The sequence below is a fragment of the Melospiza georgiana genome, chromosome 8, assembly GCF_028018845.1.
Source record: "Melospiza georgiana isolate bMelGeo1 chromosome 8, bMelGeo1.pri, whole genome shotgun sequence".
NCBI classification, from domain to species: domain Eukaryota; kingdom Metazoa; phylum Chordata; class Aves; order Passeriformes; family Passerellidae; genus Melospiza; species Melospiza georgiana.
This window is the reverse complement of record NC_080437.1, coordinates 27,738,653-27,764,051: the sequence shown is the minus strand read 5'-3', so window position 1 is coordinate 27,764,051 and position 25,399 is coordinate 27,738,653. Positions and strand designations below refer to the sequence as shown.

Genomic DNA, 25,399 nt, shown 5'->3' with positions numbered 1-25,399 from the left:
AAACACTTTGCAATCAGTTACACAGATCAGTTAATATTGGTGACAGGTCCTACATAATTAAACAAGTACTAACAAATTTCAACTGTTTACAAACCAAAACTTAAATTAACAAGATTATATAAGCTCAATAAATAGTACATCTGGTCCAGTTCAAGTATAATTCAACAAATCACAGCCTTAATCCTTAGAGAAAAGAAAAAAAACCCTGAATATAACCAGCCTAACACTAATTTAGTGTCAAAGCCAGAAACTTTGTCTGATCTAATGGGGAAAATGTTTAATTCTTTCATTTTTTTTCTTCAAAGGAAGTAGGTTGCAGATTGACATTAAAGACTATTTGAGGTCAATGCAGATTTCACAGAGATGAAAAACATAGTCCCTATTACAAAAGTGCAATCTTTGGTTGAGATGTATCGAAATGGTTTTGATATATTAAGGAAGTTCCTTTTTAAATATCAATATTTGTTTGGCTAGACCTGAGCCTGCTTTGTGCTATATACATATATATATATAGAAATAAAGAGCGTGGATTATAGTGATGACAAATTATGCCAACTAAAAGAAGTCAAGAGTTTAATACAATAAACCAAAAGAAACAGCACATTTTTACACAAGCTGAGGAAGGTAAGGGGCTGCCTACAGCAGAATTCTTTCTCAGCAGAATAGGTAGTAGAGACAAGTTGAGGAGTGCCTGTCAGCATTGCATGATGGCCTGTTGGAGAGGGAAGGAGATTAGCTCTGAGTTCTCAAAGTGCATCAGGCTGCAAACTGATCATGGGCATCATTAGGAGCTAATTGAGACTTGGCATTGCTTTCAGTTGTTGAAACTTTGGGGAGGAAGGACCTTCTCAGAAGGGGAAGTGCCCATTTGGCTGTTCCCAGGATTTTGCAGATTGCTGTTTTGTCAGGACAGAGCCCAAAGGGATGGGGTGTCCAAAGCAGCCCTAAAAATGTCTGGCTCTGATCAGGGCTGTGGGGCTGAGCTCTGCACCTGCACTGCTCACCTGAGTCATCTCCCTCCAGAAGAGGAAACTGCACAGGGCAGAGATGCCATCTAGAGCCACCTCCTTCCTCAGTGGCAAGCAAGGGCCTGTAGCTGTGACCAAACAAGGTGTCTGGAGCCAGGACATTTCCTGCTGAGCCTCGGTCAAGGCTCCACCTCTGGAGACTGAAACTTCAATGGCTGGGGACCAAAGGACACCAAGACCCACTGTATCAAGGAGGAATTTTGTATTCCTAATGCAACTGTCTAGGGGAAAAAAAGGAGGTTAATTGCAAGCTGTGAAAAATGGGAGTGAACCTGGTTCAGAACCAGAGGAGGGGGAAAGTAGTTTGAATCATCTCCCATAAATCCAAAAATAAGCCCCTGGGTAAACACTCATTTTAATTCTTCTGCTGCCAGTCAAAATCTCATGGTTACCTGCTGCTTTCCCTGCCTGCCTGTATCCACCTGTTGTCTGTTTTCAGAAAGTGTGATTTAAAGCTCTTTGGCCTGGGAAAGTCTTTGTTGTGGATTTGTGCCTTGCCTATAATAAAGGCAGTGGACCTGTAGCTTCTGCTGCACTACAAATAAAGAATAATAACAGTGATACTTTTCTCATTTGAGGTTACCTGGGGATAAAGCTGCTGGAGGCATATGACTTTGATATACAGTCAGCTATGTCTCACATCCAATTAAGCTTAACCACATGGTCTAACAAGCTCCCATTAGGCTGGTGAGAGCCCCAGTTTGATAGCAGGGTTAGCTTCAAAGATTTGATGCCTGATTTCCTTCCCTTGTGTTCAGTTTGTGCTGAAGGGCACGAAGGGAACTTCATATTCAGATGATACATGACCAGCTAGAGAGCTGCACTTTAGAAGACAATTGCACAATCTTTACTGCCATTTTCATCATCTTACAGCCTGCAATACAAGCTCTTGTCCTAATGGCCCTGCGCTCAAGTTTCACTGCCATGTGAAAAACAAACAGTCAAAGGAAAACCCAACCCTTGAAGGAAAAATACCTGGTTTGCAATATTGGTGGGTTTTTTTCTTCTCCATAGGGAAAAATAACAACCCCCCCCCCCCCCAAAAAAAACCCAAAAAACAAAAAAACCAAAAACCCACCAAAAACCAAAAAAAAAAAAAAAAAAAAAAACCTCACCAACAAAACCCACAAAAAAAAAAAAAAAAAAAAAAAAAAAAACCCAAACAAGAAACCATCAAAAAAAGCCCTCACCAAAACAATAAAAAAAATCCCCCCAAGACTAAAACTAAACTAGCTGTTTTAAATGACAGATGGACACAAGTCTTAATATACTTCAAGCCTGGACAAAAGAGGATTTAGGCTGTAATGTTTTTCATTTCCCCTCGTTGTTTGGTAGGCTCTGTCTGAATCTGGGATGCAAAGAATCCCTCAGCTTGCAAGAAGCAGGAATTCCAACTATGAAATCTGAACCTACCTCTGGTAAAAATGAGTGGAAAGCACAGGCCATGGAATGGAACAGGGCTTCAGGCAACAACACCAGGCACCTCTGAGAGACACTGCCTGGCTACAGGGTACTTCAGAGAACAAGCACAGCTGCTGGCACAAGACATAATGGAACAAATACTTTGGTGGAAGCAGTTTTGGCAATTTAGCCACTTTGCAATATTGTGCAACATCCCTGTCACTCTTAGGGAAAGCTAGAACCTTCTGGGAAACTGTTTCCTCTGCACAACATCTAAAGAGGACATCCAGTACCATCAACTTTTACAGAACATACTGTGATGAATATTAGAGTCAGGCAAAGAATGGAAATGCCTGCAAATCCCCATCTGCCCAGATTGCACAGGGCATTTTATAAACTCTGGGATCAATCCTGGCAATGGTTTGCATGCGTATTCACTTTAATACACAAAGCTCTATTGAAATGAACCAGAAACTTGTACAGTGCATTTCAAAAGGACTTTGCAAAATACTAAGCAACAACTGTGCAGAAACAATAGGTCATAATAATGCCAGAGCTGCTGGTGCATCCTGTGTTCTCAGTGCAGTGCTCCGTGAGCCATCAGTTGTTGTATTCACCTTAAAAAATTCAGGGAAATAAAATACAAAAACAATATCAGAAATCTGGCGTCTTTCCATAAAAACCAGGAAAATTCAACGTTGCCAAGCTGAGGAAAAGCAAGCTTTAAAGAAAACAAAAAGACCCCAAAAGCAAGGATCTTGAATAAAATGTCTAAAAGAGACATGGTCCAAACATGTGGCACTTTAAAAAGCCTCTCATGAGAGTTTCAAGTCTGTAAGACTCAAAGTTGGCACCCTTTAGAATTATCAAAAAGTAGAGTTTCAAACACAACGGTCCCTGGAGAACACCCTGACCACACCATGGAAAATGCTGAAACCAGAGCAGGCTGGCTGTCAGCACGTGCATTGAACTGCTCTTGCTGTGCTGGCTTCAGGCTCTGAGGTCCCTGGGACAGACTGTGGCTCCCCCAGAATTCACACAACACTGCCAGTGTACAGTCAGTGCTTGACAACACAAACATTTGTCATTTCACCAAGCTCTAAGACATGGAGGTGGGTGCTGATGGGGTTTACATTATGCCATCTACTCACTAGTTTTAGCAAAATCTACTTTTATGCAAATCCTACTTCTCACTGGGGCAAATGGCTGAAGATATTTTAAGCAACATTAAAGCCTATAAATAGTCACATCTCCTTTCCTTCCAGCGTCCACTGGAGGATGCTGAGTGCTTCTAAGTACTCCACCTGACCTGACATGTTACATCAGAACTAAAACTTTAAGAATCCCTGAGAATTCTGATTTAATCTAGGAAACCACTCCCAGCACGCAGAGTGTGAGAAAGAATTGCTCCACTTCTAACAGATATGCCAGCATTGCTTCACCGTGGGAAACAGTTTCAGGCATTTTGGTTTTTAATGGCACTCTGGGCATAGATGCATGGAACATGCTCTTTATTTCCCCTCCTCTGTACAGTGCAAATTGACACATATTATAGAAATTAAAAAAAATAAAAGGTATCAGCATTCACTCATTACAGCTCTTCCAGTTCATCTGCATCACAGTTTTTTCTTTGCAAAGTGAGGAACGATGCCAGTGTCATCCTGAGGCAGAGGGCTGCCTTCTTCCTTCATTTTCAGGCTCTCTTCTGCAAGCTGGGATAGATACTTCTGCAATCACATAAAAAAACCAAAGCATTGTTACCAAAACTGGAAATATTCAACACAGGATTCTTTATGCCTCTTCAGAGCTCTAACTCTTCCAATATCTCAAAAGGAAAAGAAAGCACACAGAAGCCCCATTTTGGTGAAAACTCAAGCTAGAAGATATGGCTGTGTCAGGCAAACTAGCTGAATACATGCAGAGCCTCAGAAGTTCAGAGCTTTACTGTGTGCCACAGGAGGAACTGGTGACAGAACCAGGAGGACTCCACTCCCCATCAGTCTGTGTGACCAGACCTCACCTCTTCTCTACTCCCCTGTGCTACAGGGCAGGAACTAACTCCACTGAGTCAACAACATTCTGGTGTGTCAGAACATAAATATGATTTCAGAGCCTTGATTTAAAGTTTATATATTATATTTTTCAGCATGTCCAGCTCAGAGATACACCTTTTGTATGAGAACATTTTGTTTTAAAGGAATAATCACACTCAGTAATAATCAACACAATTTAGCAATTTGGCTAGAGTATTTACCTTTATTGTGTTTCTCTAAGATAAAGCCTTTCACTGCTTTGGGTACTCACTGAGATTTAAAAGAACAGACATGGCCAGTGAGGCTTTCAGCCTTTTGGCAGTGCTCTTAGTTGGCAGAGCTGCACACAAAATGGATGATGAATGGGTATGGGTCTCAAAATAGTGCTCAAACTATTTATTCAAGGTCAGGAGACATAGAAATGGATGGAAAGAAACTTTTTCAGCAACAGTTAGTGCAGAGACACCTGGGAAATTCCAGCATAATAATGTAGCAGTATTCTTTTTAATGATTTACACACATCACCTCCATTATACTCAAGAATAACTGATCTACACATTATTAGGATCATAAAACTCCTATTCTAGCTATTTTCTTATGCTGATTTATTTTGAAAAGGTCCTTTCACATCACTGCAAAATTCTCTACTTGCAGGATTTCCCCAGAGTACAGTTTACTCTTTGGCATCCATGGGGAAGAGATTAAATAAGAAACGGCTGTAAAAATCCTAAGGGCCGTGTTAGAATTGCCACATTCTCTCAGATAAATACAAGTTTTGAATATAAGAGGTTCATCTGAAAGTTACTCAGCAATGGTAATGAATGGACATACCCATGGACTGCACCCTTATTACTCTGACTAGAGAGACTGGGCTGTGGAAATTACACAACTCTCAGTCCTGATCTCTGGGTGCAAAATTCCACGTGGCAAAAAGCCAGAGTAAATGTTACAGTAGTATACAGAGATATAGGGACCATAAAGGCAGGGAGACGTGTTCTGTACAGCATGAACTGTAATAAATCACTAACACTTGTCCCTGCATCAGATAACCCACGCTTTTGGGGCTTTTCATGAGCACCGACCAAAGTAAGACTGAGTTCTATCCACTACCTTTAGCTGATTTTGCCAGCTGTCATGAGTACCACAAACACCAGATTTGAAATTTGAGATTCAGATTAATATATAGCAAAATGGAAGTCAAGTAAAAAAATGTATGTTTTTTCATTTAAATACAAGTTTTGACAATTACTGCATAAAGCCAATGGAAAACAGGATGAAATATTGCACTGAGTTGCCAAGGTAGCTTCCACCAGATGAATGGTAGCTGGAGGAAGGGATGGCAAAAATATGGATTTTTTCGACATGGGAATTGCAGTGTATCCGTAAATACAAATATCACCTGGGAAAATAATTTATTATGATGAAGATAATTAAAAATTACAAAAAGTCTGCAAGGCTGGCAAAGAAACAGCTGATTATTTTAATCAGTGATTGATATTATTTGAGGGGTATAATAGTTAGATAAAGTTGACTACTTTACTTCAAGACAAAACTATCACCATATAAACAAGGCTTTTGGAAGAAAATTGGCAAACAAGCTGTTCAGTGTTGCATCCAAATCCAAACACTGAACATATATTTTGGATGTGGCTCAAGGAGATCACATGAGAGACAACAAGTAGCAAATCAGCTGTAAAAGACTCAAAGCTGTGACACAATTTGGGACACTGTTGTTGTCACTGGATGATGGCATTTGGCATTCAGGAAGGAGAAAAGGAACAGTGCAGCAGCACTCACTCCCATAGCTGCACTACAGAGTCCCTAGTTCCTCCATTGGTGGATACACTCATTAACTTGCATCATCACAGGAGAAGCCTCATATTCCTTGCAGAATGCATAAAAGATCATTATGGAGACTAAAAGGGTTCTAGCAGCACAGGACAGTGATTTTAAATTTGCTAAGTTTCCATTTGAGCAGGCAAACGTTGGACAAGACATTTACTTCCTGTATGTAGCAAGAGAAGAGGTATGGCTTGACAGAACAGCCTGTTTTTATTGCTGCATTTGGCAGATTTAATTTTAACAGCTTTTATAGTCTTTGTTCTTTTATCTCAAGTCAGTGTTAGCTATCTCCCACAGTACTCATTGGAAATGTCTTAATGGGGAGAAAAAGAGGTTATTTTCACACTAAGTCAGTTTTAGTTGGGCCTGTTTCTTATGACTTTAACAAAATAAGTTAGAAAATTAAAAAAGAAAAATCCCTCTTCTTTGCATGGAACCAGTTTCCAGGGGCAGGGGCAGGAGTTGCAATCTTTCTTTAGAATGAGTTTCTTAGGGACAGACTTGCATGGGATACACAGCCTGCACTGAGTGGTGCCACCTCTGGTGAATCCCTCTGGGTTTTTTGTATGAAGCAAAAAAAGGAATGCAAACTTGGCACCTGTTTTTCAAGCTTGCACTTAGAGGGTCCATTATGAGCAAGTATGAGAGCTCTGTAGGAAGCCTTTGGAAGCCAGAGGCCTTTGTATAATTACAGCTATGGAACTTCAGGAAACCAAGAAGAAAATTCTCCCAGAAAAATTACTTGACTGTGAGTGTCAACGCCTACTAGCCAGCTAAGGAAAGAGAGCTATTACTTGAACAGAAGCAGAGTTACTGCAGAGTTACTGTGGGCAGAGGGAAGGAGCAGAGAAAGGAGGAGCAGCCCTGCTTTGCTCTGCCATGACTTTTGCTAAGAGTATGAGAATGCCAGCACAAGCGTGTGTGTCGTGTACACACCCTGCTCACAGGCAGGACTGGGGGTGGGAGCCTCGAGGAGCCCTGAGCATGGGACATTAGGACAGGCAATGCTCAGGCTGTTGTGACTGATTCTATTGATGGTGCCTCTCAAAAGTGACAAAGGCAGGTCTTTGACTGAACTGCAGGCACACATGGTCTCCCTGTGCTGTTACCAACTGCTGACGTGTTTTTGTTACATTCTTATGGAGCAACAAGCACTGACATGCTCCTGCACATCCCGATGGAAATGACCCAGCAGGGCTGCTCTGCACACAGGGAGGGGATTTCAGCAGGTCACAGGAAATGCCTGACAGAGCCCATGTGTCACAGAGAGCTGTGAGCTGAAACACGCTGAGAACCCACACCAACACAGAAATGGCTCTGGCTATGATATCAGACAAATGCCATGTTTAATGCTCCTGATGTTAAGATGTACTGAACTGCTGGGGTCACTGCCAGTGACAGAAACATCTGGGACCCTCTGAAACAGGGAATTAATGATCTGACTTGCATGCTGTGCTAGTCACAAGGACCAAATGTAGATGAGAAGATCAAATTATCGTCTCTTTTTACCTATGATCCAGAAGTTGATTTCAAGGACCTGAGACTGAGAAATTAGCATGCTAATGATTTGAACTACTGAAAAGTTTGTTTACCTGAATTTCACTTCATCTGAATTCTGTCTACAGACTAAAAACTAATTTTTTATCACATCATCTACCTTACACACAAACCATTCCACAAGCTTGTTGTTAGGTAGCTTCAGGTATGTTTTTACCTGGAGATTTTTGTAGTGAACAGTACTCCTGCAGTGACTTGTCTTTGCTGTCTCTTCATTTGTATAGAAGAGTCCACAGAGCTTGCAGTAAAACCCAGTTCTAGGCACCACGAATTCCACGCCTGTTGAGAAATTCTGAATTACATTAAAGTGTCAGTTGAAATCCTATCCCTCTCATAATAAACTTGTTTTCAAAGAAAAAAACATGCTATTTAGTTAAATATTAGAATAGGAAGACTGAATCCTGAATCACTTCTCTGATTTCCCTAATTTTGCAATATTGAGCTGCACTTTTAAATCTTGTGTATTGAAAACACACCTTTTCTCTTCTCTCTTAGATATACATGCTTTAAAATTTATTTTGTCATAATATTGACTGGAAACTTCACTCTGTAACCTCAAGGGCTAGAAAGGCAATAATACTGTTTAGCAGTAAATACATGTTCAAGTTACACAGATTGCTTTTGAGGATGTACTTCTTCCAGGTGTTTTGCTCATAATCAGTATTTACACAGTAAAGCCAATACTTCTGTTTATGCTTTATGCCAAAGACTTTTCAATTACTAAGTAATTTTTCATATGTATTTCACATATAGTCTAAGGGAACTTATTTCATCTCATCAGCTGCCTTTTGCCATTCATTTGGAATGAATTAGCAATGCTCTAGAATCAAAAGGCTGTTTCTTTCAACAGCTACCCGTCTGTCATAGACTCTGTTCCTTCTCTCCTCACATCTGCTCTGAGAAATAAATATAGCGAGTAGCCTTAAAGTGACATCTTGTTGTAAGCCCTGGGTATTGCAGGGGGCGGCCCAACGTACCCAGGGGAATGCTGAGCTCGGTGAAGACGTCCTCTTGCTCCCAGCCTGCTGCAGAGGGCCTTTGTTTAGGCTCTACCTCCGGGAATTCCAGAGATCTCATTTCCAAGTACCTAGAATTTGCTTAACAAATGAATAAATGCATTGAATGAAAACAGCTTATTAAAGAGATGTTTGTAAAGCTTCTTGGGAACACTTTCTGGGTGGATCTATAAATGAAGTAAAATCAGGAAAAAAATGCTTTTCCATTCCAATCAGAGGCCTGTTTAGTGCAACTCCAGCAGCTGTACTATGGTGTGCAGTCACTCTGCTTCCTCCCAGTAGACCATTTTTCCATTTCTAATTTAATCCTATGTTTGGAGGGGGTTTTGCATTTTAGTCTATAAACAGAGCTATAACATTACACACCTCTGGCAGAAGCATGGCCTGACTGCAGCTTTTTAATCACATATATTACTGCATGATCAGTGCTGCAGATGGGCTGACACCGGGGCTGCTGAGATGGGATGGTGGGGGCAGCAGGACCTGATGAATACAATTCTCCAAAGCTGCCTTTTGGAGGATCCCTGCAGCATCATTGGCATCTTCTCCCTGGAGCCACTCCTCCCATCCTCATCTCTCCAAGGGATAGTTCCTGCTTTATGGCACTCAGCCACTAAAAGATTTTGGTTTCTGAATAGTAGGGATGGATGGTGGGTCCCTGCTGGCTGACACTAATTGACACAGCAGGAGATTCAAGATGTGGAAACACTGGGTTGGTTTGCTGAGGTAGATATAGCCAGTCAAAAGAACAGATGATGTCCCTTCCCATGATTGTTATCATATGAATTAATTTTATTTAAAAAGAAGAGGAATTTGCCATCACAAAGCTACAGAAATACAGATAAACTGGTCTGATTCCTCTTTTTCAGTCCTTACGTCAAAGAACTACTTTACTTGCCCTGACAAAATTTCTAATGCATTGCAAATTTCACCTAAATAAGGGATATATTTTCTTATAAAACAAACATCTTTTTGCCCAAACCAAACCCTTCTTGTCTTTCAAGTCTGTAGTTCAAAGATCTACAGTTTCTGGCTATGAGAATGAATTTTTCTTCACTTTTAAATATGTCTATTGCATGATTTAAAAGAAAATAATATAAAATCCTAACTGGTTGGCTTTCAAGTTAACTTTAAACCTACCCCAGGATTCCAATACTGCAGCAGAGAACCTGGAAGACCCCCAGTAAGCTGGTAAGCTTAGACACTCAGGGCCTTTGCAGCAACTGAAGCCCCACTTCAGTTGATTTCTGTGCTTCTGAGCTGGCAGCTGCCTTGGTAGAGGGCCTAGAGCCTTGGACAGCAGATCCCAGATAACGAGTCCATGTCTGAAACCTGGGAAGCATGAGAGGCCCTGGAGCTTCCAGGCTCCCTGCTGACAAGCTGGAAGCTGAGATGCTGGAAACACTAGTAAATATGCTCTTGAGACACCCAACTCTTTCATCAGCTGGCTGCCCAGGAAGCCCAGGAGAGCCAAGTTTGCCCTGCCCAGTCCCATGGCAATATTATCTCCAAACACAAAGTCTGGCAAGGTGTCTTCAGGCCAATCAGGCAAGTATTAAAAACCAATGAGTTTCAAATCTGTCCTGGAGCAAGAAGTTAGCTCAAAATCAGATGCTCACATGAAATGCTTCCAGCATTGCACTCTCAAAAATCTTCCATCAGCTTCTTTTCAAAAGCCCCTGTCCATCACATGGGCTCTGGCAGCAATTAAAAAAGAGCATTTCTGACCAACATACTCAATGTAGTTTTTCACTTCATCTCACTATGCACAGCCCATTTTCAGGTATCATCATAAGGAACTGAACTGACTTTCAGACCTCAAGATCCCTTTTTTCCTGACAAATATAAATAGGTAGCTATGATTACATTTATTGACATTATCTCACAGCACATCCTATCAGTTATATTAAAGGCAGCATGCAGTAGAACAGGACATGATAAAGCAAGTCCTGGCAAAAGGCATATATTTGCATGAACAGGGACTGAGAAGTAACAATCTATGCACGATATCCATATTAAAAATGCTTCAGTACAGTGTGTAAGAATACCCACCTTGTCCAGGAGCCAGCCAGACATTACAGATACTTTTCTGTTGACCTTCAGAGACTGTCACTCATTTCATTGACAATTCAAAATAAATTTAGCAAGGCACTGAAAGACTTCAGCTAAACTCATGTGAACCTTGACATGACAATTATAGCAGCTTATGCCTTTCAGAAAGCTTGCAAGCTGCTTATCATATTTCCTTTACACTATTCATCTAAGAGGCTCTAATGATTTAGCTTGGCCGAAGGCACTGGGGTTCTTTTACTAAGCTGCTCCAAGGACAAGCCTTGATACTATTAACGACACTTGTTCTTGTTAGCAATAAATTTCAGTCTACCCTCAGAGAAAACATGCAAGGCTCTCTGCAGGCAGAAGGGAAAAAAAGCAGTAGTTACCCTTGGCCTCTGGACACTCTTGGCTTCCATGTCTTGTTTCTTCACTAGCGTTTTTAATGAGCGTTTCCGTAACTTCTCTGCTCTCAGCTCCTTGTGATCCCATCTGTTTGTAATCATCTATAAATGCATCAGGGAGCTGGAGAGTCTCTTCTTTCAGATGAACAGAAGGTATTTGGTGATCTTCAGGCTCTAAACGAGTGTCAGAGCTCTTATCAATTTTTCCTTCCTTCTGCTGGCAATCAGACTCCTTAGCAGATTGGTCTTCTTTCAACTCCTCTGGCTTCTGTTCAGGGTCCAGATTTAGGCTTGATGCTTCAGTTACAGCATCATCATTATCATCATCCTCATCATCTTCCTGACAGCCACTAGAAGCTGCACTGCCCTTTGCTGTTCTGAAGTTTGTTTCTAAAGCTTTATGGGCAAATTTGTCGTCACTTCTTGTTAAGTGGCTGTGATCGTTTTTCAGTTCTAGCATGGTTGACATACAGGGACACATTTCTGAAGCAGCTTTATTTTTCTGATCAACTGGGACTATTTCTTCAAGCTCAGTTATATCAGGCTCCATAATTAAATCATCTTCTCCCACTTCATCTACTGTCACTAATTCCTCCATGTTAGCTGGATACCAGGTCTCACCTTCTATTTCACTTCCACTCTCCCAGTCTCGGTCCTGTCACAGATGTAAAACATTTGAGAGATTGGTGATTATAGTTAATCACTGTAAAAAGTGGTCCTTGAAACCAGGAAAAACCTTGATATGGCCATGTCTAACTCCTCTTGTGTTTTAATTTCAAAGAGTGATATGCCTTGGTGCTGTGATTTTAAATCTTACGCACGAGGACAAAAAAATCTCTTGAATTATCACATAAAATTCTCTTTGTGAAGATTCTGTAACTGCCTTGGGGACTGCAGTCTCTCCAGTCCTCTGCTCCTTGCTTTTCTGTAAGCAGTAGAGCAAGGCACAATGTGTTAAACTTTGTTATCCAATTGATGTTACTGTGTGATCCCCCTCCTCTGCCTCCTTCTCAGTGCAATGAAAATATACTGAACCCCATTCAAGCCACTGTGGCTTTCTCTTTCCTGGACCAGGTCCTTTAAATTCACATGGTGACTGAGAAAACATGGCTTCCTTCTGCAGCCATTTCCTTCCACCAGCAAGATCCCTCTGGCAGGGACTGTGCTGGGAGCCACTGGCCTAAACTTTAGGAAAAAAAGCAGGTTTACAGTTATACCCCAAGGCACATATTCTGAAATACCTCATACATGCAGTTTCAGACTTACAGGACTTAGGCACTAATACTGGACTTGTGAAGTCTTAGAATTAAAAGGTATATCTTACTTTTAAGATACACTTGCATCTTAGATTTCAACTCCCAGACTCCTTGTGTACACACAATCTATTAATAATCTGTATTCTCCTCCTGTTTGGCCATTCCCACACTTCCCCTCCTAGAATCCTAAAACAGCATGAAAACTCTGTGAGCTGGCACTGCTCTTGCCAGGAGATCAGTTTTCTGCAGCAACAGATATCAATATCTTCCATATTTGACCATCAACCCATGACCCTACAGAAATGAAGCTGGAGGAATTCCAGGGACATTGCTGTCCCCAACTGCAATGCAGCTGTAGGGGTGCTGTAAAGGCATTATTTAATTAAAACCAGAAACAATCAGAAGACTGCTATCTATAGTTCAGAAGGCCAATGTTCTAAGCAGTATTCATCATATCTCCCCTCCTTCCCCACTAACTGACCACATCTCCTATTTTTGGGCAGGGTTTGCCAAGTTACCCAGCTCACTTGGGCATACATTCCTCACAGCTGCCACTGCCAAGCGCTATGTATGTGAAGCAATGTACACGAGCAAAGAGTAACTAAAAAAAGAATTCTGGAGACTTCAGGAAAAGCTGTCCCTTAAAGGAGAGGTCAAGATAAGGCAAGTTAATTTTGACAACTTCCTTCATCCAACCCCTTTATGTGGTTTTTCATGAGAGGTTAATATTTAATTTGGGAGGGCATTCTACCAAACCTGAGGCTTCAATCATTTTCTCAAAGAAGCTACACCAACAATGTGTCACCAACCTTCTCTTTCCTTGTGTTTTCCAGAATCTCTCCAGATTCTTTTCCTTGTTTATTATCTGAAGGTGAGCTCTTCACTGGAACTTGCTCCTCTTTTTCAAGCTAAAATAAATACATATACATGTATACAACACACAGTGGTGCTCTAGTATGTTTCTATTCTGGGTTTAGAGAAGCAAAGTCACTCACAAGGTCACATTCTTTATTTCTAAAGTTTATGCAAGTCAACTAGGCTGTGGGAAAAGACCCAACAATAAATTCCGTTAGCAGAGCTGTACAAATAAGAATTAAGAAAAAGAATTTTAAACTAAATTAGAGGTGTAATTTATATCACAGAATTGGCTGAAAGACAGGTGGGGGAGAATGTCAATTCATTAAAATTTCCAGCCTCCACTCTTCTGTTCTCTACCCACATTTGTTATGTTGGCTCAGATGTGGTAAGGAGAGCAGCAGTGTTAAAGACTGCAGAAGACCTCGACTGTTTAGTTTATTGACACAGGATCAGTTGAAAATGGAATTGGTTGTACAGTTCATACTTGGGAAGAACAAAACCACAGTACTACCTCATACTTAGTAAAAGGGGGACAAAGCAAAAGTGAGTCCAAGACATACAAAACTATTTTTTCCTTTTAAAATAAATTACTAGCAATAGTCCCCAGAGAGGTATATCTTTAGCAAAGCCACTGTAGAACAACTTGGAAAACATGCAGAGGAGTGTGATTTGGGATGCTGTCTGACATTTCTCTCTGACGTCTCCTCCCAGGGAACCACACACCATAGTAAAACACCAGCCAAAGGAGAAAGATGATAAAAGGTGGTACAAACATGCTTATCTATGGCATGAGGCAGTGCTGCTGCTGGTTACAGACTAGTGAGTTACAAATCTAGGAAATTCCACCAACTTAGCCCCTCAGGAGAAGAAGATCAACTGGAAACAACCAACAATGGCTCCGGCAGCACAAAGGCACAAGCAAGAGATGGAGCCCTGGTCTGCCAAGCATATCTGCAGGCTCCTGTGCCAACAGACCTGGGGGTGGATGGCAGCAGCTATCCCTGGGGGACTCCAGGGGTGGCAAGGTGGCCAAGAGCCAGTAACCAGATCCCCAAGGGGTGGGGATGTGAGTATGGGCTGTACTGAGACTGAGCAAATGAGGTATCTGGAGGTGTTCCCCCTCCTACTTCTTCCCAGTGGAGAATCAAACCACAAACATTGCCACTTTACCACTGCAAGTATTTCTCCAGAGACTGCATAATTTTATAGGTGAGCTGATTCAGTGGTTTCTGTCATGGGAAGAGATTTCTGCCAGAACATTGAAGGGAGTGGTGTGAATTATCCCTGCCAGCCACAGTTGAGGGTAGGCACACATGATTAATAGAAACAATTGCTCTGTTGAGTTATCCAGAAAGAAATGTTTCTCATTAAAAGTATTACTTAATTTCCAGATAACTCAATCCTCCTCACTGGCAGCAGAAGCAGGTGATGGATGCAGAAAGAGCAGCTATGGGGCATTCTGCACAGAGTTAGGAGGAGGACAATTGCCTCTTCACACACAACCTGCATGCAAATAGCAGACTGTCACTTGGTTTCATTTGCAGCTGTCTGACCCCATCCCCTCATTTGTTACCCAAAGGTTCTATGCTAGATACAAAATGATAATGTCCATATAACCAATACCACAAGAGTGTAATAGATCTGCATGGTCTGGGCAAAAACACGGACAAGATGGCCTCCCAAGACTTCTTCTGTGACTACATTCCCTAATTTCATCATGGAAAAACATTTCACATTGCTGGCATCACACCCACAACAAATTCTCTAAGATATTTCAGAAAATGTATTACTTCACCACTTACACTTCCTCTTACATATAGTTTTAGATCTCTATTTACCTCGTTCTCAGGTGGTTTGGTTTCCTTTACATCACTGCCTTCAGCAGTAGCATCTTCTTGGTCTTTTTCAGCTTTCTTCACCTTATTCTTATCACTTTGTTTTTGCCTGGAGCCCTCAGATGCTTTGCTGTGCTTCTGTTCAGCTGCCTCCTCCCTGGCAGTGTCCTCACTGTAAGAATGCCTGCGTTCCCTTAACTTTGCCTCTTCCTTCCTCTTAGATCTCCCAGGTAAATCCTGCAGCTGCCTCTGAAACTTGTCAGATTTTGACTTAGAGGATTTTCTGTAATAATCATCTTCCCTGTTCTTGTAGCCAGACAAAGGGTGAAGGGACCCAGGGGAACCAGTCTTTAAGTATTTTTCTCGGTGTCCTCTGCCTCCTTCAAGCCGTTCATCCAAATCAAACTTGTCCAGTTGTCGGGAGTAATGTTTCCTCTCGTGTACCCACGTGTCAGTCCTGTCCCTCTTCTCGTCCCCATTCTCTCGCCATTCTCTGCTATCTCTTTCCTCTTCCCGTCGAGAGTAGGGGGACTGATCCCACGCGTCTCTCCCATTTCCCCAGTCGGTCCTGCCGGTCCCCAGCGGGCTGTGCGGGGAACTGCACGAGGTGAAGCTGGGCGTGTGGGACCGGGGGGACAGCGAGCGGCTTATGGGGCTGCGGGAGCGGGGCCTCTCGGTGCCGTACCTGCTGCAGGGGGAAAAGGCAGCTACTGAAACTGGCTGACCCACTGCTGTCTACCAATTCTTGTACACTGGAGGCTCATGGGGACTGCCCTGGGGACTGCGAACCTGAGACCCCAGGCCTTTCACAGACATGCACTGCACAGCTGCAAACAGTGAACGGGAGAAAAGGCAGTGTCATAGCCACAGAGCTTAACTAAATCCCCACAGAACTGTCAAGAATATATTCATTCATTCTTAAAAGCATCTCAGAAGGGTTTAGCATTAAAAGCTTATAATATGTTAATGCCTTTACAATGACCCTAATGTGTATACCCATAATACTCACTCAGCTAGGGCATCTCTGACACAGAAGTGACAAAGACCACCTGTTTAAAAGAGATGTTTTTGGACTGTGATTCCTCTCCCATTTTGCTGAAAGTTCCAGAAGTCAGAGATATCAGAAATGTACCCAAATACATTTTAATCTGAACTGCCTCCTTCCCACTTGGTCTCAAAGCACCCCCAGCCTTTATGCTTTTCAGTCAACAGGGAGGAGAGTGGAAAAGTTTCATTTTTATGCTCTTCACATGCCAGACATACCTTCTGAGACATAATCAGTAGGAAAGAATTATTTTCATAACATGCACAGTTTCAATTGGATCTCATTATACAGGCCCTGTACCAACTATTGAACTGTATAAAAATAGATACTATATTATAAGTGAAATCCCAGTTAGGAAAGAAAATTAAATATGAGAGGGAAGCACACAGATAATGCTCCTTATATCTGCAGATTTACAGACTTTCAATTCCAAACTTTGGAGAAACTTTACCTGTCCACTTCACGCAGCAGGTCCCTCTCCCTCTGCGAGTGGATGTCCTGGATAATAGCAGCCACATTCTTACCGGGCTTCTAAAATAAACAAAGACACTGTTCAGCATGCTGCCCTACTCTCCAAGCTGACACAGGTGATTTGTCCTTCAAGAAACAGTATCCATGCTTCACTGAATTATTCTAGAACTAGAAATACTTAGTTTCACTGTTGTGGTTACACTCTCTTTTGCAGTTGCCTTCTCAACAGCACGATCAAAGCAGTAAAATGATACAAATGGAAAATTTGCTCCATTACGTTGTAGCAGTCTCTCCTCATATTTGGCTGCTCTAACAGGCTTTGAAAACTAGCTTGTTTTCAAACCTTGTTACACAATCACTACAGAGCATTTTCTAGGAACTGGATCTAAGAGGAAACAAACCAGACAAATTTTTCTGATACAGAATCAAATATGTATAGCAGCCTATCTCTGATCCTCTAGGTATGAACTGCCTTCTCTTGATCTCAGAGTTATTCATTCTGGATTATAGCTCTAAAGGACTATGTTTAGACAAGGAGAGTTTCAGACAAGCTAAGTGCAAGATGTATCCTGGGGTGTTGATTACTCCTAGGTAGGATGCCCTACACAGGCTGGAGTGCTCACAATTCCTCAAACACTTGGAGCGCACACAGATGAGCAACATAATCATGCAGGAACTCAGCAGTTTGTAGCAGTATGTGCTAGCTCATGACTATTTCCTTCTTGGTATTTTTATTTGCTTGCTTTCTTTTGCAAAGCAAAATGATTCCGTGACCTGAAAAATTGTCATTGGAAAAGCAGAAAAATCTTCCTGGAATCTAGGCAAACTATCACATTCCTCTGGGTAACTCCTGCCTCTCTGTCAATCTCCACCACCAAACATCTGAACCCCTCCCTATGCCATGAACCCCTCCACATTAGGAAAGTCTGCCCTGATTTATGAACTTTTGGCAACTCATTTTAAGTCTCCTTAAGCTAGTATACACATACAGGAGAGAAAGAGGCTTTTCCAAAGGTCAAGTCAAACTATCCAAGTTCCTTTATTTTTTTTTTCCCCAAGGCTCATAAAGGACTCTTAACATTAAATTGGAACATTACAGAGCTGTTCTACAAAATAACTTTGTGCTGTGTTAGGTAATACAATATGGAGCTCTTAAGCTCTGCATTGCCAGTTCTGGTCCAAGTCACCATGAAATAAAATTACTCTCTTAGCATTACATGACAGTATATAAGCCTCTATAAATACTTTCACAAGAGCAGTGATCTCTGGACATCACTCAAGTGTCCAGAACAGAAGTGTCACACACTCTACAGAAAGTCTAAATAATATTGCTCTGGTTTGACTCTATGTTAAATGAAAAAAACCCTCATGTTTTATAACTTAGGTCATTCACAAAAAATAAAAAGAAATCAGTATTCTGTTTAGTCCTGTTACCACTGCTTGGTGTCAAGACTGCTATGGCTCAGGCATGGAAGCAGTGAAAAAAGTATTGTTCTGGGCTTAATGCCTGACTAAAAGGATAGAATAATCTTATTTTTGCTGACACGTTGTGTCTTACACATGGCTGTGTTTTAGATCTTTGTTAGACCAAGGAGTCTGCTCACAATGAAGTTCAGAAGGGATTTTTGAAATAATGGTATGAAACGATCATAGAAAAAGGGGTTTCTTCCAAGAGTTACAATTTAGAATAAGAGCAAGTGTAAAAGATCAATAATATACACTGCTTAAGTTATCTTTATTTCTTTTCCCATCATATTGAAGCATTAATTAGAAATCAGTAATCAGCAAGAATCTTTTAAAATGTATTCGCCAGATGTGCCATGGAAACTCATATAATTTGATCAAGAATGACCATCTTACCTTCAGCTGTAATTCCTTGTATCTTTTAGACATCCTAATAAGTAACTTGTCATCATTTATCATAGCAGGTTTTTCTTTGTAGTACTGTACCATGGCTTGGGCTGCTTCACTGTAAGCCATTTCCAGAAAGGCCTAGCACAAATGGAGAGAACTTTACAATCTATTACATAACTAAGAATACAAAGTAAAAGAGAGAAAAGGCAGCATAATAAATTTTCTCTGGATGCTTCTCATGCAAAATGTCTTGATAGTACAAAATTGGGTAGCTTTCCAGGCCTGAAACTGAGATTATAATAGTCCGTTCCATTTCTCATTTTTTCTTTAACTGCAAATAATGGTTTCAAACCAGCTATTAAAGCCAATATGTCACCTTAGAAGATGGTTCAGTTAAAAACAAAATGACTGGTACCTAATCTTCCTTGACTGGCAGTGTTCAAGGCCAGGCTGGATGGGGCTCTGAGCAACCTGTTCTAGTGAAAGTGTCCCTGCCCATGGCAGGGGGTTAGAACTAGATGGTCTTTAAGGTCCCCTCCAACCCAAACCATTCTATGATTCTGTGATTTTTACACATTACAATCTCAAACATTTTCCACCAGCATGGATTCTACGTCCATCCATTTTGTCTGCTGCAGGAATGTGAGAGAAGATATTCTATTCTCACCAGCTTACACCACTGATACACTTAAGATACTTAGAGTATACTTAAGCTACTATAAAGAACAAGAGAAGTCTGAAGTAACCCTAACAAATGGCTGAGAGAAGGCAGGGAGTAATTCACTTTAAAAAAAAATTAGTAGAAGTACAGATTCACAACACTTTTTCATTAAGATTGCCAGGATGTTTAAACAAGAACTTGTTTACATGTGGTCATGTTTACATCCTCATCTAATTCAGTGACCACCAACTTTTTTTTCACTTTGAGAGCAGACTTCATGTATTTAAGTTTCTATTACTAAATCAGAGGTTTCCCCCCAAAGACTGTCTTCATGTTTATGTCTTTATATCTTTATGTCTTTTTGCCAACAGATGTCAACACTGGTAACCCCAAATGTACAGTACCTGATTAGTAGATTTCATGAGGATATAGTTGGTGACCTTTCCAAATGGGAGGCCCAGGTTAATGACATCATTCTCTGTGCAGCTTCCCTCAGGGAGGTTGCAAATGTGAACAACTCGACCCAATGTAGATTTCCTCTGGGGAAACTGGGGGAAAAAAACCCAACTTAAACCAATGTTTGTATGTTAGATATTCTCTCCACTAGATAACATCTTACATTTCTGCAAAAAAATTATATGCTCTGCTCACCTGCTATTAAGAAAAAATATTCTTTAAAACTTGCATTTTACAATCCTGGTTTAGAAGTACAAATGGAAATGGAAATGTTTAGCTGCAGTCCAATGGAGTCTCCGTCCCTGGACTTTGCAAAGTCCAGAGAGGATTTCTAGAAGGCAGACACCTCCTTCAAACAGGATCAACAATACTCCTGCAAAAACTAACTACTCACTGCAGTCCTTGCTGAATTTATGGATATTGGAAATCACTGCATGGGTGTTCAGGATAGCAGGGACTAAATTAAAATCCTTCTTCATGGAACACACTGGGTGGGGGGTAAAAGTGATCCCACCTGACTTGTGAGAGGACACACAGCTGTACCTGGGGTTAGAAAACCTGCTACTTTTCCCTCTAACTGCAACAACACACAGGAAGAAGGACTTCCCCCTGCGGGCACAGTGAGCAGTGGACATGCAGAGACGCAGAGCTCCCGAACTGGGCTGGCAAAGGCACAAAGCACTGGAGTGGTGATCACTTCCCAAGGGTAGAAGTCTATTTTGGAGTGCTGGGGCAGTTCTGAAAGAGCTGCCCATCTCCCTGGCATGGGAAGCAGGCTCTACACTCCCTGTGCAAAAGGCATCAGGGTACAGCCAGAGAGAATGTTAATTTACCATAGCTAATGACAAGCAAAACGTCACTCGCACAGGATTAAATCTTTCCAGACTACCTCCATGTTTATGACCTCTCCATTAGGATTTTACTGAAGAAGTAACTCTACCTTCATTTAAAATTGTGCCATTCAAGGGAAGATGCAAATCATGTAATCTTGTGGGATCAAGTTCACCAGAGCCATCACAAATGTTTGGCTTGTCAGCAAGTTCACAAGTTACAGAGCTAATGTTATCTTATTTACACCTCCATCCTGTTGCCTTCCCCTCAGACTTCACCACTTAACCATTTGTGTATTTTTGCTGCATTAGAACCCTGCATTACACAGTGATCTGCAACTGAGCTTGCATCTCACAGAGCCCACTCAGGTGCGTAAGGTAAGTCAAAAGAGAAGTGCAAAAGTCCAGAAGTTAGGTTTTTATTCTGGCAGAAAAATAACAAAGACCTGATCCTGAAAAAAAGATGAAGCAATTAACTCCAATTGAACAGAAAAGGTAGTGATGTCTGCACACATCTGGCAAGGCAGCATGTAGCACAGAAGAACACTGCTACAGCTGGAGAAAAAGGAAACATCAAATGCAGTCCCAGTGTAAGAACACTCCAGATCACCAATCACCTTCTGTTTGTTTTGTTAGATCTGTTAAAAGATGATATGTAAGAGTCAATTGGACTAGAAAGGCTCAGCTCTTCAGTGCCTTGGCTCCAGAGCCCATGTTCCCACACACAGCCCTCAGTACATTAAATCAAACAACTGTAAGACGTTGCCACTTCCCCACAATTGGCAATGGCTTAAATGAAAATGCTATGCCATAAACCTGCTGTAGTTCTTGATTAAGAAGTGGTCACATACTCGTGCCAAAAGCCAACAGGCTGCACCAAGCAATAATCTTGTCAGCTGATTGCAGTTAAACTGGATCCATTCATTAAACAGAGCTGTAAATCATGGCCAGAAAAGGAATATACCCTTTCCATATCTACAATCAGGAAGTTAGAGGAGCTGTTACATGTCAGGTGTTGCGTGTAATTTTCAGTAATACTCAAAGTTAACTTTCTTGGCAACCAATGTCTACAAGGGGTTACCAATGCAGCTGCATGGCTATTAAAAAACCACAAATCTAAAAAAAAATATGTACAACAGCAAAATGTACCTCATATTAATTACAATATTATTTCACTCATCCAATCTGGTGATTTTTAATTACAGTTGTTTTCTTACATTTGTTGTTGCTGCTTCTTGCTTTTCAAATTCTTTATCCCTTTCTTGAGCTTCACATGAAATTTTTTTATAAAGATAGTAAGAAACTGCCAATCTCATCCCTGCAGTGCTATTGGCTCACCACGCCCCAGTGAAGACTGGTAGCACTTGCCTTTTACAGAGGGATAGAGTTATTTGCAGATGGACAGCACAGAGCAAGCTCTTCCAGAAATCTGAACACTTTGTTTATGATTACATGCAGGGTCAAGTGTAATCTCCTACTGCTCAGTTAAATGGCAGCAGCTTAGCTGAAAGTGAATACTACCATGCAAAGGTGTAATAAATTATAAGCCACCTGGGTTGCAGAGTGAATGACAGCTGGCAAACTCAGTCTTAACACCTCTAATATAGCTCCCTGTTCATCCAATAGGCTTCTGAAGAAAAAAGGGATTTACAGCATCCAGGAAAATCAAAGTTATTGTTTCTTTTATGTCTCAAAATACTGCAGGTCATTCAGAAGAGGACTTCTTCAGGCAGCTTAAATGATAAATAGTGACAGATTCTAAAGAGAAATGACACTGGTATTAGCAGTGATTTCATTTGTTGCGAAGTTGACAGACATGATGAAAAGGAACATTCCTCTGCGCCCACTAGTAGTCCACCTCTGACCTTGGAGGCAGCTGTCATGAGCAGCTCTGCTCTTTGCTGGCCTGCACTCACAGTGCCTGTGACAGGCAGAAGCTGAAACCCCTTCAAATAACCTCTTGCACAGTAAAAACTGCACTGTAGAAAATTGGCTGGATTAAGGAAATCTGGGTGAACTTTCTGCAAGCAGTGCCTGATGAACTCCAATGAACTGGAGTGCCACAGGGACACAACTCAGCCTGGCTTTTCAGTGTCTGAGACCACATTAGGAGAGATATATACATAAAAGTTAACAAGGTGAAAAGTTGAACCCCTGGATTACTGCTGCTATTCCATGAACGCCCTAACATAAGTCTTTGGTGTGTCCAGCTCTAGTTGTAGCTTTCTGATATGTGATGAGTTTCATTTTATGAGTTTCATAACCCTAACAACTTTGTATTTTCATGATGAATATGGTTTGCTTTTATTTGCCTTTTTTTTCCTCTTTTAAAATGTTTCTGCTTTGTCAGTGTAAGAATTCCTTTTAATGTTGGTTCTTTTTTCTGGAATTTTTTGACTATAGAGCTAGGAATTCAAGTGTGCATTAGAGCAATATAAAACTGGGTACCTGTGCTGAAAGCAGGCAGGGACTAATAAACCTAAACCATGGAAGCTCCACATCGAAACAAACTTGCTGAAAGGCTACCAGTGACAGCAGAGGATATAAATACTACACTAAAATAAACTAAGAAAAAGCTAATCCAGTATAATGAACTGATCTGGGACCTCCAGAAGAATAACAGTGAAGCTGCAGCCACTGTCCATGCCACTGTTGCTACCTGGGAGAAGGACCTCAGTGTGAGAGAAGCAGAGAGCAATTGCTACAAATAACCAGAGAGATAGAAGGTTGTTTTATGGGCTCAATATTGAAGGTAACTCAAAATTAATCCAAATCTTCATCCCAAACTGAAGCTGACCTTCCTGGGTCAAAAAGACTCAGATAATGGGGGAAAAAAGTCAATGGAAAACACACACAAACCTATTTACCAACCTCCCCAAATAACTCTGACAAGCAAACATCTGTTAGCACTGGAAAAAACAAAGCAAAACAAAAACTACAATCAAGTTCATATTTGGTCAAAATCAAAAGCATAAAAGAACTGTAGGGAAGTTGAAATAACATTCATATTCAGACTACTGCCTAAAAGAAAGCCTTCAGGGTTTTAATTCCAGTAAGAAAAAGTGGCTTCTACAAGAATCTTCTACAAGAAACAGAGACATCAATTTGCTTAGGTACTCACTCTTACCCCTGATGGAGGAGAAGAAAATGTAGGACCTGGCTGGCCAAAGGATCTTGCTGGTGTAGCGATAAAAGAGGTGCCAACATTTGGTGGATAATCTAAATAATGGATTATACACACTTCATTAAATCTTGGCTCATATTAATTGCATTACTGTGCTCAGTAAACAATGCCCCATTTACATAGTAAATAATTTCATAGTCTCTACACCAAATTATACACTGTTTTGTTGTAGCATGAAAACTAGTTATTGTTTGAAAGAAAAATAAATTCATATTTCAAAGGACACAGTATTGGCTTTCATTATTTTGTGCACAACTTCTCAAAATTTTTCCTTTGAAACTTTTATCACATTTCATTTTAAAAACACAGTTCTCCTCAGAGACTCATTTCCTCTTCAATTAAAAAAAGTGTTTTTAACTACTGCACATACAATCATTCACCTTCGATACTTGATGGATTGAAAACTGCTGCATTATTTGGTGATAAATGCAATGTTCCATCTGCTGAGCTTAACATACACCGGATACCAGTGCTGGAAAAGAAAGAAAAGAACTTTAGGGACATGCATGATATACCAAAAACATTAAAGCTTCATTGTTAGGCAGTAAATTCCCAGTGGAAAACCACTGAAGTAAGGGATATTCGGTTAGAAATTCACTTTGAAGAATTCATTTTAAAATAATACTTACTTATCTGAAAAAGCCATACATTTTTGAATGTGAAGACTTCCCTTAATGTGCTGATCCCAGTCCTACGTTGAAACAAAGAGACAATGAACACAGGAAAAATCCTGAGACAAATTTACAAAAGATCATTCTTCCATTCAGTTTACCTTATTCTAAAACCAATACTGAGATGCTGAAGAAACCATGTGATGTCAGAGCCAAGCACACCTTCAACCAATGCATTTACTGATTCATTAATTGAATATTATCAATTATTTTACAAAAGGAAACCTTCTCTGTATTAGCTTTTAAATTCAGTGTATTTCTAGTAATGAAGCTATTTAATTCTTGCTGAAGACCTCATCCTGCAAAGTGCTAAGCACCTTCAATTCCTGCAATGTCCGTAAAGAACTTGTTCAGTATTCAAGGCAGCCAGGACAGTGCTTATTATTTCACTAGATCAGCAACATTTGTGAAAGTACACTTAGCTATTTACATTTCTATGATTCAATTGAGGCAGGCATTAAACACCAACTAACAGATCTCCTGAAACTCACTGCAACGGCATTCCCCCTGCACTTTTTAAGTGTTCAATGAAAAAAACAAATGCCCAGCATGCCCTAGACAGGGTCTGCTTCAGCCCAGCACCACAAGCTGCAGTAAACAAAGCAAAACACTTTGTAAGCCATTGCTAAAAGACTAAAAAGTAAACATGAAAGCAAATATATTCAAATACCCCAAATCCCCAGGTTTTTTAGGGATCAGGTACTATTTAATCTGCTGGTCATTTTCCTTCTTACATACATGCTGTTATAATTTTATTGTCAGGCCACCATCAACATGAGAACACATGCCTTTGTGGTTAGGTGCTGGTCCTGTGATGTGAGAGAAAAGGTCACAAGCACTTGTTGAGCAGGGCTCACCAGGAGGCCAGAACAACCATGGATGGCTGTGGGACACAGAGGGCCACTTAAGTGGCCTTCTCCAGACCTGACCTAAATAACGTGACCT

At 40.9% G+C, this 25,399-nt stretch overlaps 1 protein-coding gene across 1 annotated transcript in view; it reads right to left on the bottom strand.

Moving 5' to 3' along the window:
- Positions 1 to 4,032: 4,032 nt before the first annotated feature.
- RBM20 (RNA binding motif protein 20) overlaps positions 4,033 to 25,399 on the bottom strand; it is a 95,661-nt gene continuing 74,294 nt past the window's right edge. Inside the window, exons 3-14 of the mRNA XM_058029141.1 lie at positions 24,413 to 24,474; positions 24,164 to 24,255; positions 23,727 to 23,818; positions 19,718 to 19,861; positions 18,659 to 18,790; positions 16,779 to 16,858; positions 15,286 to 15,970; positions 13,399 to 13,497; positions 11,319 to 11,988; positions 8,839 to 8,958; positions 8,019 to 8,140; positions 4,033 to 4,156 (exon numbers count right to left, since the gene is read on the bottom strand). Of these exons, the coding sequence (XP_057885124.1) occupies positions 4,046 to 4,156; positions 8,019 to 8,140; positions 8,839 to 8,958; positions 11,319 to 11,988; positions 13,399 to 13,497; positions 15,286 to 15,970; positions 16,779 to 16,858; positions 18,659 to 18,790; positions 19,718 to 19,861; positions 23,727 to 23,818; positions 24,164 to 24,255; positions 24,413 to 24,474 (2,409 nt within the window). The 3' untranslated portion in view covers positions 4,033 to 4,045. The remainder of the gene's footprint in view (positions 4,157 to 8,018; positions 8,141 to 8,838; positions 8,959 to 11,318; positions 11,989 to 13,398; positions 13,498 to 15,285; positions 15,971 to 16,778; positions 16,859 to 18,658; positions 18,791 to 19,717; positions 19,862 to 23,726; positions 23,819 to 24,163; positions 24,256 to 24,412; positions 24,475 to 25,399) is intronic.